The following is a 16,344-nucleotide window of genomic DNA, read 5'->3' as shown; positions in this document are numbered from 1 at the left end:
GAAAATATGGAATGCTTCATGAATTTATCCTTGCTCAGGGGGTGTGCTCATCTCTGTATAGTTCCAATTTTAGTATATGTGCTGTCGGAGTGAGCGCTGGAGTTGACTTTATTTGTGTTCTCTCTTCTGGGAGTAGATCCACCCTGAAGGGGAATTTATTGCAGCCTCATTTCCCCAAATTGCTGCTTTTAGTCAAAAAGGGAAACTAAGGTGCTTTTTTTTTTTTTCATTTTGGCATCTGTTGAATTGCAAATGTCTTCAGCTTAAAATAATCTTTATGCCAAAGTGGTTATTTCGGAGTGGCATATCCTGATCCCCTTCAATTGGAAGGAATAGCACTTCCCCTTATTTATTTATTTCAGGGTCTAAATATATGATCTGCACTTTGTATTGGTGCCTGTTCTGTGTATACAGCCTTGACCCTGAGTCCCCTGACAAGATGAAAATGTAATGGGGAGACAAGCCAGACATTGAACGAGAACCATACAAACAAGGGCAGTCCTATAGGGTGCTCTGCATCAGGATTGGGGGAGACGGTGTTTTCCAGAAATTGTTACAGCACTCGGAAAAGCCAAGGTCCTTTGTTTACTTCTGAGGGGTTGGGTGTGGGCATGCGAGGCCCACAGAAAACCTCGCCACAGTTCTGTGCAAACGCTGCACAGGAAACTGTGATTCACAGCTCAAGGTGGCCACATTCCAGAGCACCTCACCCTTGGGTCTTTTTTTTTCCCCTTTCACAAAAGAACCTGTTCTTGTGCATGTGGAAGTGCCTGACTGGGAGAAAGAACCGGCTTCACCAGCCCTCGGGCCTGTGCCAGAGGCCAGCGGGAACAAGGTTGGCCAGGCGGCCGTCCAAGGGCAGGACGGGCCTGCAGCCTCCCGCTGGTGGAAGATGATGGCCGGGCCCAGCCGGGTCTTGGCGCTGCAGGACCTGAGAAAGGCCCTGAGGAGGAAGAGGGACTGGACACAGAGCAGGAGGACAGTCCTGGCCCTGCGGCCCTGGCATGCCCTGTCCCCGGCCAGATTTCCTGGGCTGCTCTTTGGGGCCGGCTAATTATTAACAGGAAACACACAGGAACACGCACACCTTCAGGGACTGAGGGCCTGTGGCTGGTGGAGGCCACCTCTGTGTTTACAGCCTGGCCTGTGACGTGACAGAAGCATTTCGTGAGGAACTTCCTGTTAACTGCTGAGGTTGGGTCAGGATTCTCTGGTGGCCGGACAGAATTTGTTCTTGTGTTTGTGTGGAGAGAGGACGGAAGCCAAGAAGCCTTTTGGAAACAGAGAACCTTCCCTGAAGCCCTGAAGAGAAGACCTGCCTGCCGGAGGTGAGATGGCTCCAGGATGGCTCCCCTGACAGGTGTTTATCGAGTGGATTTCTCCACAGGTACTGGGGCTCCTATGAGCGGGACCCACTCTAGCTGTTCTCCTGGGGAAAGTGTTGGACGATGAAAACAACTCTGGTTCCCAACTTCCACAAAGTTAAAAATTAAAACAGCGCTGCTCTGACAGTGTAGGAATTTGAGACGATTTCTAATCAAGCGAGTCCCTTTCACAGTGAGCTGTTCTCAGGGATGCGTTGAAAGCTGAGACTTGGCTGGAATTTGGGAGGTCAGGATTCCACGGCTGGAAAATTACTGTAACTCACGGTGTTCATCAGACAAACTTTTAAATGCCATTAGATTAAATGCCTAATGCGATGGCTACATGGAAGGGAGAATTGCTGAGGTCTCTGGAAGTTCCAAGACTGCCCTAAGTCTGGCAGGCAGTGCCGGGGCACCGCCCAACATAGGGACGCCCAGAGCTGGGGGACGGGGGCTATGGGGGCGCTGGTGTCTTCTCATTTTGGCATGTGGTTTGTAGTGAACCCCTCTCACTAATTGTGAGAAGCACGTCTTCCTTTTTGGGTTTGTTGTGCCGGCTGCTGCCGAAAGCAGGACAGCCTCCTTTGGAGGTTCTGATATCAAGCGATTTCCAAGAATCCAGAAATAAGCGTTTGTGTCACATTTGGGTAATTAAGTGAGATTATCCGATGCAGCAATTTTCTTCCTGAGGTGACTGTCTTGGTGGGTCCAGACCGATCCCAGTGATTTGGCTTTCTCGGGGCATTAAGGAATTGGTTGGGGGTGTTAAATCCTGTCTATTTCATACAACTTAATAAGACTTAAGATTTTAGGAAAACTTTGCAGTTTTTCAACTAAAAGTAGGCGATTCACGTCTTCCACAGTGAAATGAATGAGAAGTTAAAATGCAGGGGCCCGTCAAACTGCTCCACAGAGATACTAACTTGCAATTTACCCGTCATAGTCCTCATTTAATTAAAGGCACTTGTCTGATTTCAGTTAAAGCTTGAAATCAGCTTTTTGACAGTTCCTCCCTGCACACACGCCTCAGATGCTGTCGCCTCGTGAATCCATGGCTGTAGTCATCTTGCCACTGGGTTTCTGTAGCTCATGTCCCAGAGCCACCTGGGTTCTGCCTGCTCATTAGAAATGGAGTCATTCTGTCCTACAGAGAATGAGCGAGCATGGTGTGTGAGGACGGTGGCAGGACAAAGCACCCACTAAGTCATCGCTTCTTAGTCTGCAGGCTGACTCAACGTGCTTATCAGTGACTCCAAATATTTCCTAATGAACCTCTGTGATTGCCACGGTTTCGATAACGCTGTGTCCACACTCCACATTTATTGCTTTCGGTGGCATGTATCACATTTTATGGCTCAGCAGCTCGGTTTCTTCGTCATCCTCTGCCGGGGTCTAGCATTCTAGAAGACTGGTGGGGACGTTGACCTGTGGATTGTCTTCATTGAACCTTGAGAATTAATAAATGACTTTTTTGGGGCTTCCTAACTGGGGATCTTGACTCGCTCTCGGAAGGCTGTAATTTCAGTTCAGTTTGTGTGCAGCTACTGTACAGCTCGTTGGTAAGGCATATTTTTGGAGATTCGTCGAGTCTGTTATGGATTATTGCAAGGGGTCGGGTCCCACAATGGCACAGCATTGCAGCTCAGACACTCTGACCCCCACGTCTGGACATGGCACTGATGGTGTAGTACATTGGCTGACTATGCTGCCCAGAGACACCAGAGAACAGAGGGGTGGAAACCCATGCTTCTTCTCCTGGGCTGTGACTAACACATTTAAGTGAAACACAGGGTCTCAGCCCGAGCCTCTGCGATCCTTCATGCCTCCGCTCTGTTGTACCCAGTAACTTGTGGGGGGCGTGTCCCACAAACTGTGGTGTGGCAGGTACTTCCCAGTGCCCATTGCAGGAAGAGGACTGGAACCCTGGGCTGGTACATCAGCACATTACAAGAATCCTGCCATGGGGCTCTGATGGAACTCGGCACCCCACGTTTTGGAGGAATGGGGGTGCATTATCCCAACACAGGGCTGTGCAATCTGTGTGATACCAGCGCGGAGGTGGAAGCTGCCCGTGGGTCACTGAGCCCCACACGTCAGTAGTTGAAGAACGTTTCAAATAAAGAGACCCTTCTCGAGGTTGAGGAGTTACTTTTTGTAGACAGTTCGTGATATGTTCAGTGGGTGACTTAGCACTAACTGCTCCAGTGGGACAAAGCCATGCTGGTGACAGCTTTGGACAGGCCTCTCTTGGAGAGAAGGAAAAAAGAAAAAGAAAAAATGCAGGGGAGGGGAGGTTTATCAAACAGCAACGAGATTGGAAGGAAGGGCCAAGACATGTACATGACATGATCCCCATGTGCTGCCAAGGGGCTGATCTACCCTTGACCTCCCCTACCTCTGCCCAACCCCAGAGCCCTCTCTGCGTTTCCTCAAATGTGCCAGGCATGGCCCCACCCCAGGGCCTTTGCACCTACTGCTCCTCTGCCTGGAAATCTCTTCTGCAGGTATCCACATGGTGTCACCACACCTGCTTTGCTGTTCAGAGAACACCTTCTCAGGGAGCCTTTCTCTGAGCTCTCTATTTGAGGTGATAACCAGCTACCACCTGCACAAACTCCCGCATACACATTCCCTTGTGGTAGTTTTCTCTATACCTCTTGCTGCCTGCTAATAGGCTTATGATCTATTTCTTCATTGTTTCTTTAAATTAAAGTTTATTGGGGTGACAATTATCAGTAAAGTTACATAGATTTCAGGTGCACAGTTCTGTAATACATTATCTATATCTCACATTGTGTGTTCACAACCCAGAGTCAGTTCTCCTTCCATCACCATATATTTGATCCCCCTTACCCTCATCTCCCACCCCCCACCCGCCTTACCCTCTGGTAACCACTAAACTATTGTCTGTGTCTATGGGTTTTTGTTCCTTCATTTGTTTGTCTTGTTCTTTTGTTGTTTTCAGTTTTATATGCCACATATCAGTGAAATCATATGGTTCTCTACTTTTTCTGTCTGATTTATTTTGCTTAGCATTACAATTTCAAGATCCATCCATGTTGTCACAAATGTTCCTATATCATCTTTTCTTACCGCTGAATAGTATTCCATTGTGTATATATACCACAACTTCTTTATCCATTCATCTATCGAGGACATTTTGGTTGTTTCCATGTCTTGGCCACTGTAAACAAAGCTGCAATGAACATTGGAGAACACTTGTCTTTATGGATAAATGTTTTCAGATTTTTTGGGTAGATACCCAAGAGAGGGATTGCTGGGTCATATGGTAATTCTATTCGTAATTTTTTGAGGAACCTCCACACTGCCTTCCATAACGGCTGCACCAGTCTGCATTCCCACCAACAGTGTATGAGGGTTCCTTTTTCTCCACAGCCTCTCCAACACTTGTTACTAGTTGTCTTGTTGATGATAGCCATTCTGACTGGGGTGAGGAGATATCTCTTTGTGGTTTTTATTTGCATTTCTCTGATGATTAGTGATGTTGAGCATTTTTTCATATGTCTGTTTGCCATTTGTATGTCCTCTTTGGAGAAATGTCTCTTCAGGTCCTCTGCCCATTTTTCAACTGGGTTGTTTTTGTTGTTGTTGAGTTGCATGAGTTCCTTGTATAGTCTGGATATTAGGCCCTTATCAGAGGCACTCTTTGCAAAAATCTTCTCCCATTCGATTTGTTGCCTCTTTATTTTGTCGATGGTTTCTTTTGTTGTGCAGAAGCTTTTAAGTTTGATATAGTCCCATTCATTTATTTTAGCTTTTACTTCCCTTGTCTTTGGAGTCAAATTCATAAAATGCTCTTTGAACCCAAGGTCCATAAGTTTAGTACCTATGTTTTCTTCTATGCAGTTTATTATTTCAGGTCTTATGCTTAGGTCTTTGATCCATTTTGAATTAGTTTTGGTACATGGTAACAGATAGCAGTCCAGTTTCTTCATTGTTTGGTTGCCTGTTTCCCTTCAGAATGTAAACTTGTTGTAGGCAGGATTTTTTTTTCTCAGTGATGAAAGCGTCATGACCGAAATGCATGTAGTAAGCCCAGACTGCTACATTTTGGTCAGTATTAGTACTTCAGCAATAATGGTATACCATCTGCATCCCATGGTTTACACCTGGCTTTGGGCATAAGATCACATGCTACAGTGACTCTACTAGAGAAGGTACCAGAATTGGAACACCGTTCAATTGTTGAGACAGGCTGCGGGGCTTAGCTCCGGAGTCTCTGACCCAGCAGGTCTGGGGGGGGGGGGGGGCCAGCATTTACCCTTCTAACAAGTTCCCAGGTGAGACTGGTGCCGAGACCACGCTGACAAGCTGACTTATCCATCCTGGGACACCTGGAGCTGGTTGGGGCTCCACGTGGCTCCGAACTGCAAACGCTCCTCATGGCCAGACTGTTACCTGCCGGCTTTGTTTTCCCAGGGTGAGGACGAACATGCGGAGATGGAGGGCTGCTGGAGAGGCATTCTGGCCACGCTGGTCGTCCTGGCTGGGCTCGCAGGTAGGGGTCACGTGGGCTTGGTGGGGTGTCCAGGGCAACCCCTTGGAGTGGGCGGAAGGGAACCCAGAGGCCACTGGTGCTCACGGCTGCCTGACGCTTCTTCCTTAGGCACTTCCCACCATGTCCCCTTCCCACAGCGGGGTCCATTTCCTGCTGTGTCAACTCCACTCCAGGAGGGGTCCTTCCAGTGCCTCTGACCCCATCAGTCCCCTTCATCAGGGTTCTCGCCTCCTGGGTGTTTACCTTCGGTACCTCTCCATGTCATTGCTCTTGTTAAAATGTCCTGTCCCTCTTCCATTTCTTTCTGGTCTTCAAGGAAGTCTGACTCAAGCATCTCCTCCTCCCTGAAGCACCCTGACCTTGCATCTTTTGAGGTGATAATCTCAGTTTCCATATTGACAGGGTGAGGGGCTTTAGACACCTTCATTCCTCCAGCAGCCCTTCCTTGTCCTGGAACTGTCCCAGGTGTCTGTCGGAATGTCCTCCGGGGGTCCCAGGCCAGGGTCTCCCGATCAGACTCTGCTTTGCAGGAGATGAAGTGTGTGGACCTCGGGGTCTCTAGGGTATCTGGAGTTTGTATCCCCAGCTCTGTTTTGACTCTGTTTCGTCCCGATTTCATTGCTTCAGGTGTGTTGGTCTTGTTTTCCCAGCTAGATTTTAAACTGCTCAGCGTAGTTGTCCTGTACTTCTCACTGGGGTGATTTTCGGGAACTGCACTGGACACTAATATGCGTACAGAGACATGCACAGTCATGATGACGAGTTTTCAGAAGCTGAGCAGCTTCGTGCATCAACATTGAGACCAAGAACACCCATGAACACTCCCTTTGAGTGCCTCTCATCCCTCTCCCCCCAAAGGGACCGTTATTCTGACTTCTAACTGCATACATCTGTTTTGCTGGTTTTGTACTTTATACACACATGAACTCTATTTCCGATGGCTGGAAAATGTTTCTTAATACTCTGGCCATGACAGCACTAACAACATAAAATGGAATGAACTGGAATAGGGATTCTCAGAGCGTGTTACGTGCAGTGAGGACCATTTGTGCATTTTGGCTTTGGGTTATTTACATGTTAGGTCTGTGGGTGCCAGGCTGTGTGTTAACATGTACTTGAGGGCAAAGGTGTTTGGAAGCCCTGCCTGAGAGCACTCAGTGCGTGGCGTTAGGTAGGTGCTTCATAAATACTTGCTTGTAGAGTGGAGAAGAAAACACCATCCCTACTCTGCAGAGTGTAGCGTGTGCAGTGGGACAAACCACACTCAGCACACATTTTTGGCTCCAAAGAGGCAATTTCAGCCACAGTTGCAAATAATCTCTTCCAGTGGTTTAGCAGGAAACTGTTGACCTCTGGGTCTATAGTTGTTCTGAGTCGTTTTTCCTGAAGTTCTATTTTGAAGGTGGGTTTGGCTTTGGTTGAGGCCTGGAGATGGCTATTCCAGAAGGGGAGAGTATTACAGGCTAATTCTAGAGCCCTCTGGGGGATAGGATCCATTGTAAAAGACTGAGCCCCTCCGATGCATCATCTTGGAAAGTCTTGGGTAGAGACACCTTCATTTGTAGACTAGTCTTTGAATAGCTGAGGGCAAGCCAGCCCCCAATGGGTTCCTGCCAGCCCTCTCCTCTCTTCCTAGTCCCCTGTGTAATGGAATATGGAACTCGACCATCTTATTTATGCATTCGGTGAATATTCACTGAGGGCCTGTTGTGCGTCATTTAGTTGCAGGCACTGGGATGCAGGGATGAGCAAACGCAGGCGTGGTCCTTGCTAACAAAGAGTTTAGAGCCTCGTACGGGAAACAGGCACTAACTGATGGAAAAACCAGTATAAAATCACCTCTGTGACAATCGCTTCACTGACTCAAAAGCCCATTATAGGATAATTTAACCTAAGTCGGGTGGTCTTGGGAGACTCTCTGAGGAGGAGACACTCGAGCGGGAGCTGAGGAGTGAGACTGGCATGTGAGTCTGGTCTCTGCCTGTGCAAAGGCCCTGGGCCCAGGAAGACTTGGAGTTTGATCAATTAAAGACAGTCTGGTGGCCCGAGCGTGGGCTTGGGGTAAAATGAAGTTAGTGTGAGACTAAATAAGGGTCTTCAGACATGATTGTGTGAAGGATTATCTGGTCTTTACCCTAAATGATGAAGCTACTTAAACAAAGTCTGAGGTGTGGAGGCGGGACATAGGGGAAGGTCCCTGACACACTGGTGTGCTGAGAAGATGCCCCCGGCTGCCATGTGGAGAGCAGTTTTGGGCAGTGGTGGTGGCACAGTGGTGACGCTGGCACCTCCTGCCATATCAGCAGGACTCAGCAGGCAGCTCAGACCTGCCTTGGGACCCCTCCCTCACTCTCAGTTCCCTTCTGCCATCCCGGCCCCTGAGGGTCTGGACTCCTACTTCCTCCTTACTGCTCTCCACCTGATTTCCTTTTCTCCCTTCTGACTTTTAATTGTCTGCTTTTCTATTCATTTTCCATGTGAAAAGTGATGGGAGAAGGTGAGGGGTCTGCAGGTGCAGCAAGGGAAGCCACATCAGGGAGGCAAGCGGCTGCTATTTCAGGGAGCCAAGAAAAAGCCATTGCAGAAGAATGGGACTTATGTTCAGGATTAATTTACAGAGGACAGGTGGGCGTCACGGAAGGAGCAAACGTGCTGCTGTATGAGTGTTTCGGTTCTGCAGATGGTAGGATGTGGCAAGTAGAAGAAGCTTTTCAACCCTGGGAGGCAGCCCGTCACTTCTGCTGAGATGCCTGGTGCAGTAGGGTCCCTGGGGCAGGAGGGAAAGCCAGAGGGCAGGCTGGAGACGTGGGTTTGGGATTGAAGGGTGTCAGAATGAAAAGCTTGCAAGTGGATAAACCCCTCCAAGGGCAGACCTGCTGTTGAGTGACCCCTGTAGCTGGTGGCTGCAGGAGGTTTCTGGGAGGGAGACATTGATCTTTTCCATTGCTCTGCCCTGGATTTGTCTCTTTGCTCTACAAAGCGAAAGGGAGAGCAAAGGGGAAAGGGAGACTTTGTGTTGAGATAGGTGACTGATGAAAGGTGTTGTGTACAGTTTCTCATATTTGTTCTGGGTGTGGCAGGGTCATGCACACCACCAGCTGATAGGATACAGGAGGGAGAGGAAGGAGACCGAAGACCTCACATGACCAGAAATGCACCTTCTGAGTCACGAATCGGGGTTGGAGGGAGTTTACTTATGTTGGGAGGAAAGATCGCAGGTGGCATTATCTGGGCAACCCAGTGCTCGGGATTTGGTGCCTCCAGTTTCAAGTAAAGGTCAAGTTCAAACTTAGAGAGTTTCCATTTGGTACAGGTCCCTCCCTCCTTCTAGTTCACCTCCCCAGCTACCAAGTAAGGTAAGTAGCCTGTGTCTTCATGGTCACATGTGCAGTCCACAGGGTATTTAAAGACCGGCTTCCACGAACTGTGTCCCCGAGTGAAATAATCCACTTCGTGCCTGGCAGTGAAAGAACCATGCTTATTCTGTTGAAGCTGCTTAGATTGAGCGGCTCGCAGGGCATGCCTGGGCCTCACCCATCCTTGCTCCCCCCATACCCAGCCCTCTGGACTTTGTCCAGGTAGCTCCCACTGGCCTGAGTCAGGAGGGGGAAGACTTATCACAGTGTGGAGTATGAGAGCACGTCTGTCTTTCTTTATTCTTTGGTCCTTCTTTTCTTCGGTCCTTCTCAAGGTGTAGTTCAGGGCTCCAGGAAAGCCCAGTTGGCACAGCAGCTGTGCTTTCCTGGGGAACCATTTCTGACTTCCCTTCCTCAGTCTTTTTAAAAAAATAAAATCCCAGACCAAAGGGATCCTGGGATCAGAGTGACCGGCGCGGGGGTAAGGGAGAGGGCCCTGTCTGAGTTGTTATTTAGGTCACACTTTCTCTCTTTGTCTATCATGCCCAGAGGCAAAGCAAGAAACAGTGATCAAATTTACCCAAACACAGAATTAGCCTTAGTTAGTGCTGACCTTGTCTCAGTTCTGCCTCTTTGGGGCCCCATCCTAACTTTGGCTGCTTTACTGCACAGTCCTGCTGGCCCCCGGGTCCCGTCTGTGCAGCATTTGTTCTCTCCCATTGACCTGCCCCTGCAGGGCGTTCTGGAGACTCAGGTGAAGTGTTACTGTGTTAACGTGTGTCCAGCCGTGTGCTTCCTCCTAGAAACCTTAAGGGCTGTAAAGAGATTCTTTTAGAACCTGCCTTACAACTTGACCTGAGAAGGTTGGAAGGAAATGGCGGGGCTGCATGGCAGTCTGTCTGGTCTGTCTGGATCATACCACCCTAGATGCAACAGGACCCCCTCGCAGTCTGACTGAGGTGGCAGGTGTGTGGTCTGCCAGGGTGTCTTTTTGCTATAAACCCTGAGTGAGGTCAGAGGGGAAAGCATGGGAAGAAGGGGACATTCAGAGTAGGACGGTCTGAGTTTGGGTCCCAGTGCCACCACTGTGATCACGAGTCCTGAGATATGGCTGGTCTTCATTTCCTCAGCATTAAAACATGGGCGGTGAAAGATGAGAATAAGCGGTCTCTAAGACTATCCACTGCTATGCGAGTTCTATTTTGAATTATTATTATAAACATGGGAAAGTCTAGGAAAACTCTGGTTGCCAATTTGCTCTTCTGAGGTGATAAGAAAATCAGTCCTAAGTGGCCAAAAGATTTTGTGAGTTCTTTAGATGCAGAACACGCTTCCTCTCAAGGGTTCGTGATTGCACTCATGCGAGCTGGAGAGCTGTTGATGCCGTCCATCTGGAAGACCAGCTAGAATTATCATTCCAGTTAAAACCAGTGTCAGAGTGCACCTGGTGAGTGGAGGGCAGGACATTGTGAAAAGTGTGCAGGAAACAATTTTACTTCAATCTATGACTTTCTTGGCTCATCTTGTAGGTCAACACAGTTCCTTCTTGCAGGTCATGTAATTGTTTGCCGAGTGCTTGAGGGTCATGTGAAAGGCTTTCCATGGATCATTCTAGGTGGTTCTTGGGACAAGTTGCGATGGTTCCAGTGTCCCTGTTTCGCAGCTGCGGGGAGTGGGGAAGGAGAAGTGAAGACAACTTGCCCAGTGAGACAGGACGCTCGCTCTGCAGTCTGTGGTCTGACGCTCTAGAACTACTTGCCACCTGCTGGAGTGTTAAACCCAACACTAGATTGACACGATCTACGAGCCTGCCAAATGTGTTCCTTGAGTGTTTCATTAAGTGATCCCACTCCCCTACATCCCTCTACCCATTTTTCCTCTCTCTATATCTCCCCCACCTGTATCTCTTCTAGTCCTTAGGAGGAGGGGCATGGCCTCAATGATGGAACCATCTTTTTTTTTTTTAATGTATTTTTTTTTATTTATTTTTATTTTTTAAGATTCTATTGGGGAAGGGGAACAGGACTTTTTTGGGGAACAGTGTGTACTTCCAGACCTTTTTTCCAAGTCAAGTTGTTGTCCTTTCAATCTTAGTTGTGGAGGGCGCAGCTCAGGTCCAGGTCCAGTTGCCGTTTCTAGTTGCAGGGGGCACTGCCAACCATCCCTTGGGGGAGTCGAACCGGCAACCTTGTGGTTGAGAGGATGCGCTCCAACCAACTGAGCTATCCGGGAGCTCAGCGGCAGCTCAGCTCAAGGTGCTGTGTTCAATCTTAGTTGTAGGGGGCGCAGCCCACCATCCCTTGTGGGACTCGAGGAATTGAACTGGCAACCTTGTGGTTGAGAGCCCACTGGCCCATGTGGGAATCGAACCAGCAGCCTTTGGAGTTAGGAGCACGGAGCTCTAACCGCCTGAGCCACTGGGCCGGCCCTGGAACCATCTTTTTTGATACTTGGAGAGAGACTTTCCTCTTGCTCCAGGACCCAGCCTTCATCTCTGTCCCGCTGTATTCCTTCTCTCTCAATCTTGTTCATCCTCCTTCTCAGACCTGTCCTAAGTACCACACCTGGGGCTCTCAGAGTGCAGGGACATGCATGGGCCGTGATCACAGCATGCCAGGGTCCCATCCTCTTTGTGCAGACAAGTTACTCTGCTTTCCCCTCGGAGCCTTGGGATCTCCTCAGAGGTGGAAATCAAAGGTCCTCCCCATTTTACTGGGAGGAAAAGGCTCATTTCACAGTGAGGCTGAAAAACTTGCCTAAGGTAATGGAGCTGGGCTAGTGGCGGCTCTCTGGGCCGAGTTCTTAAGGAAACATCCCCAGGGAAGAGGAGAAGGGTTGCTCCCGGCACTCCCAATCCTGCCGGGAGGGCTGTGGACTGCGGATTAAGAGGAGGGGTGTGGAAAGGAGGGATGGGGTGCCTTCCTGTCCACTGGAAGCTCCTGAGTGACTGTGGGCCTGGTGTGGGATGAGGAAGACATGGAGTCAGAGCCATTGGACGGTCACCCAGGGGTCACAACTTGTATGCAGAAGGATTAAACTCTACAGTTGAGATTCGCTTCCCACTTCAAAACACTGATTGTTTTCCAGCTTCTGGATCCAGCTACCAAATCATAGAAGGACCCAAGAATGCGACGGTGCTGGTGGGCTGGGAGGCGCGCTTCAACTGCACCGTCTCACAGGGCTGGAGGCTCATCATGTGGGCTCTGAACAGCACCGTCGTCCTGAGCATCACGCCCAAGGAGCCCATCATCACCAACGACCGCTTTACCTCTGAGAGTTACGAAGAGGGCGGTAACTTCATCTCTGAGATGGTAATCCATGACGTGCAGTTCAGCGATGCAGGGCAGATCAAATGCAGCCTCCAGAACAGTGACCGGGAGGGATCTGCTTTCCTTTCCGTCCAAGGTGGGTGTGCAGGTAGCTCCAAAGAGGAGTGTTTGGAGCTCACTGGGTTAAATGTCAGAGGAATGGAAGGGACCTTTTGAAGTTCATGTCATATGCTCGTATGATGACATATGGGGTCTACCTTCAGTTGGTGTTATGCTTAGAATTATTCTGAACTGGTGAATGTTTTATTGTCTATATCACCTGCCTTCCCCCTCCCTCCCTCCCTTCCTTCTTTCATCTATGGTCTAGCTGTCAGTGTTATGCTTAGAATTATTCTGAACTGGTGAATGTTTTGTTGTCTATATCACCTGCCTTCCCCCTCCCTCCCTTCCTTCCTTCTTTCATCTATGGTCTAGCTGTCAGTGTTATGCTTAGAATTATTCTGAACTGGTGAATGTTGTTTTATTTGTTTCTCTCCTCTCTTCCTCACCCACTCTCTTTCTACTTCCTTTCTGCTTTTTTTTCAATCTCTCCTTCCATCTTTCTTTTCCTTTATATAATTAGGAATCTTAAGGACAGGTTTTATCACTTTCTCATCTAATCCGTTTCAGTACCTAATAGCTTTTCTGGAAATAGATCCTGAAAATCCTCTGGGACCAGTTGCCATCACTTGTCTATGATTTAAAGAGCGTTGACAATCATTACTCTTTCTCTAGTTTTTCACATACTTGACTATCTCTTTCCCTTGCATCATTTATCAACTTTTAATCATGCTTTACCTTTTTCCTCTTCCAGATGAATTTCCCCAATCTATTACTCTTCCCTGCCCCCACTGGTTCTTACAGTCAAAGATGTGTGTTCACTAAACATACAACAAATTTTTTAGGGAGAAAGAAAAGAGTAAAGATTTATTATAATGGATAACTTGTTTTTCATTCTCAGAGTTCGCTTTGAGGTGCTATAGATCATACTACATAGTGAAAAAAATTAAAGGGTGCTTTACAAGGATTCAGAACATCTTTGTCAAAATTTAATCACTTTGCATTCCTTAAAAATGTAATTATATGCTACTTACAGATGCGTTGGAGCTAGCAGAGCTCCTGAATCCTATGGCGGCATTTCTTACAACAGACACGTTATGTCTTTGAAGTTGTTCTCATGTCTATTTGTTGGCTTGGCTAGGAGACGTTCCCAAAGATTTGGTCTGCACTCATGTTGCTGTCAAGCCAAATTTGGTAACATTTGCTGTAGACACTCGTCTGCGTACTTGTACTTGCCTGGTTTTTACTCAGCCAAATTGTCGTGTCTTTACTTTTGTGTATCTTTAATTTTACGTGGTTTAATTAGGGGTACAAGGATATTTTCTAACTAAGTGATTTTGTGAGGCTACCTGGGTTACCGGCCTCATTTGCATGACCCAATTCTCATGAAAACAATTTGTGGTATAAGGGAAAGAACACAGGAAAAGGAATCAAAATACGCATTCCGGTTTTACTTTCATCAGTTACCCACCATGGTGGCGAATTGGCTCAATTTCTTCATCTGTAAAATGGGACAAGATTCCTCTGCCCACTTCACAGGCTCACGGGGAGGGTCAGATGACAAAATGACTGAGGATGGCTTCAAGACTCCAAAACCAGAGTGGTCTAGAGGTTAACAGGGCAGACGTGGGAGCCCAACTGCTGGGTTCAAGTGCCAGCTTTCTTACTGAATGACGCTGCGACTGTGGACATGTTACTAACTGACCTTGTGCCCTAGTTTCACGGGGCTGTTGTGAGATCAGATGAGTAGGTCTATGTAAAGTCTCCAGCACCTAACTCATTGCAATCTCTAAAGGTCACTTGCTATTATATATGCGCATTGCATCCCCAGTAGGAGCACGCCGTTGTGATATGTAGGCACTTAAGGGGGACACAGAGATGACTAGAACAAGGCATAGTCCTGCCCTCTTGAATGTTACAAAATGCAGGAATAATGCAAGTGTATGAATAACAGTGATGCAGCGTAGATGCTGGCAAGCGCCATGGCAGGGAGATAAGCTCGAGTTCCAACTGGGAAGGGAGGTCAAAGGATCAGCAATGTCTTCCAGGAAAAGGTGTCTCCGAATGGCAGAATGGGAAGTGAGAGAGGAGGAGGGCATTCCTGGATCAAAGAAACAGGATCAAAGGCATGACTTATTAGTGCTATGTTTATCATGCACCAATTCATAAATCCATGTGGTTTTATAGCATCTTTTCCCAAAGCTACACATCTCTACAGTGTCTTCAGACATGCATTTGTATATGTTAGTAACTACTGTAGTTTTTGGTCTTAAGACAAATGGAAGAACACATGTCTAAAGAAGTTAGTCTTCCCCAAGTTCCCGAGTAAGGAACCAGTAGAACAGGACAGAACTCTGTTGTCTTACTCTGGTTCCATTGCTCTGAATGGCACTTTAGTCTTAGAGGAACAAATGTGCTATGAACAACAGTCTCTTTAAAGTGAAAAGAATCTTGAAAGAAGAAGAAACATCCAATTTATTTTGCAAGTGTGTTATCCAGAGATTGTTTTATTTTATCAGCAAGAGAAAACTAAAGAGAACTTACGTAATTCCATATTGAGTCATCCCAAATCACCTTATATAAAATGTTTGTCATGCTACTGGATAACTTTTGTGAAAGCCAATGGGAAAAGCTGAATTGCAAATATATACAGAAAAAGGAAATGCTTCTTGTTGTTGCATTTGTCCGTTGTTTTTGCTCAATACGCCAATTAATCCCACCAAACTCTAGACCTTTGTGTTTTGAAAGCCACTTCTGTCATTAACTGAGGCAATACCATCCCTCCAGGTTTCTGTCATCTTAAACCTCTCCGCCAAACAGAATAATGAATGAACCCAAAAGAACAAAGATGAAATCCTTTAGCCTTAAGGGAAAAATCTGTTCCCCTCTCATTGTTGCATTCAAAGTAGTCCTTGAATTAGCAAAGGTACTTTACTTACTCGAAGAGAGTATTCAGGAAAGCAATAATTGGAAATCTAGTATTTCCAATTAGAGTAAGAATTGCTTTCAGAGGTGATCCAGTTCAGGCTAGTCTGGGAACTCGCAGGGTGTCTCCTACACCCTTTCAGGGTGGTCTGTGAGGTCACGACTGTTTTCAAAATAATACTAAGATGTTAGTTACCCTTTCCATTGTTCTCATGAGTGAAAGGGGAGTTTTCCACTATACACTGGGGAGGTGCATTACTCAGTGGACCAGCGTTTTCCAAATGACTCACGTTAGGGGTGAAAGAGCCATTCAAAGTCCCAGATATAGCAATGGATTTTGCTGTAACAGTGAAATACCCTTTATAGGTTTCAGATTCTACAGTGCAACTAACCTTTAAGAAACCACTTCTTGTCAATTTGGGTATCGTATCAAAGAATATCCATGGTTATCTGTGAAGTGCTCCTTACTATTTCAACTATACATCTGTGTGAAGTCAGAGTTTCTTTATAAACTTCCAACAAAGCAATATATTGCAACAGACTGAATACAGGAGATAGGAAAATCCAACCAGACGTCAAAGAGATTTGCATAAATATAAAACAATCTTGCTCTTTCTACTAATTTATGTTGGTTTAAAATATAGGGTTTTTTCATAAAAATATGTTAATCTATATTAACATATAATGGGTTATTTTTATTTTTGAATAACTATTTTAAAACAAACAAATATTTAATTCTAATTTCAAATATGGTTAGTATTGATGGATATAACCCACATAAATAAAAGGTCTTTGGAATCCTCAGTGATTTT

At 46.9% G+C, this 16,344-nt stretch overlaps 1 protein-coding gene and 1 pseudogene across 7 annotated transcripts in view; one reads left to right on the top strand and one right to left on the bottom strand.

Annotated features, from left to right (window-relative positions):
* Positions 1 to 97, bottom strand: LOC141568048 (U6 spliceosomal RNA; annotated as a pseudogene).
* IGSF5 (immunoglobulin superfamily member 5) overlaps positions 1 to 16,344 on the top strand; it is a 92,651-nt gene that overhangs the window by 48,779 nt on the left and 27,528 nt on the right. For 3 of the 7 annotated variants that reach the window (XM_088794421.1, XM_088794416.1, XM_088794420.1), the window contains exons 2-3: positions 5,805 to 5,883; positions 12,327 to 12,644. In XM_088794421.1, coding sequence (XP_088650547.1) covers positions 5,826 to 5,883; positions 12,327 to 12,644 — 376 coding nt within the window. In that variant the 5' untranslated portion in view covers positions 5,805 to 5,825. Of the gene's footprint in view, positions 1 to 769; positions 1,388 to 5,804; positions 5,884 to 12,326; positions 12,645 to 16,344 lie in introns of those variants that run through there. The other 4 variants (XM_088794419.1, XM_088794417.1, XM_088794418.1 and 1 more) reach the window with 4 other exon arrangements.

The sequence above is a fragment of the Rhinolophus sinicus genome, chromosome 17, assembly GCF_057876585.1.
Source record: "Rhinolophus sinicus isolate RSI-liver-muscle chromosome 17, RSI-T2T, whole genome shotgun sequence".
In the NCBI taxonomy this organism is placed as follows: domain Eukaryota; kingdom Metazoa; phylum Chordata; class Mammalia; order Chiroptera; family Rhinolophidae; genus Rhinolophus; species Rhinolophus sinicus.
This window is presented reverse-complemented; position numbering and strand designations above follow the sequence as displayed.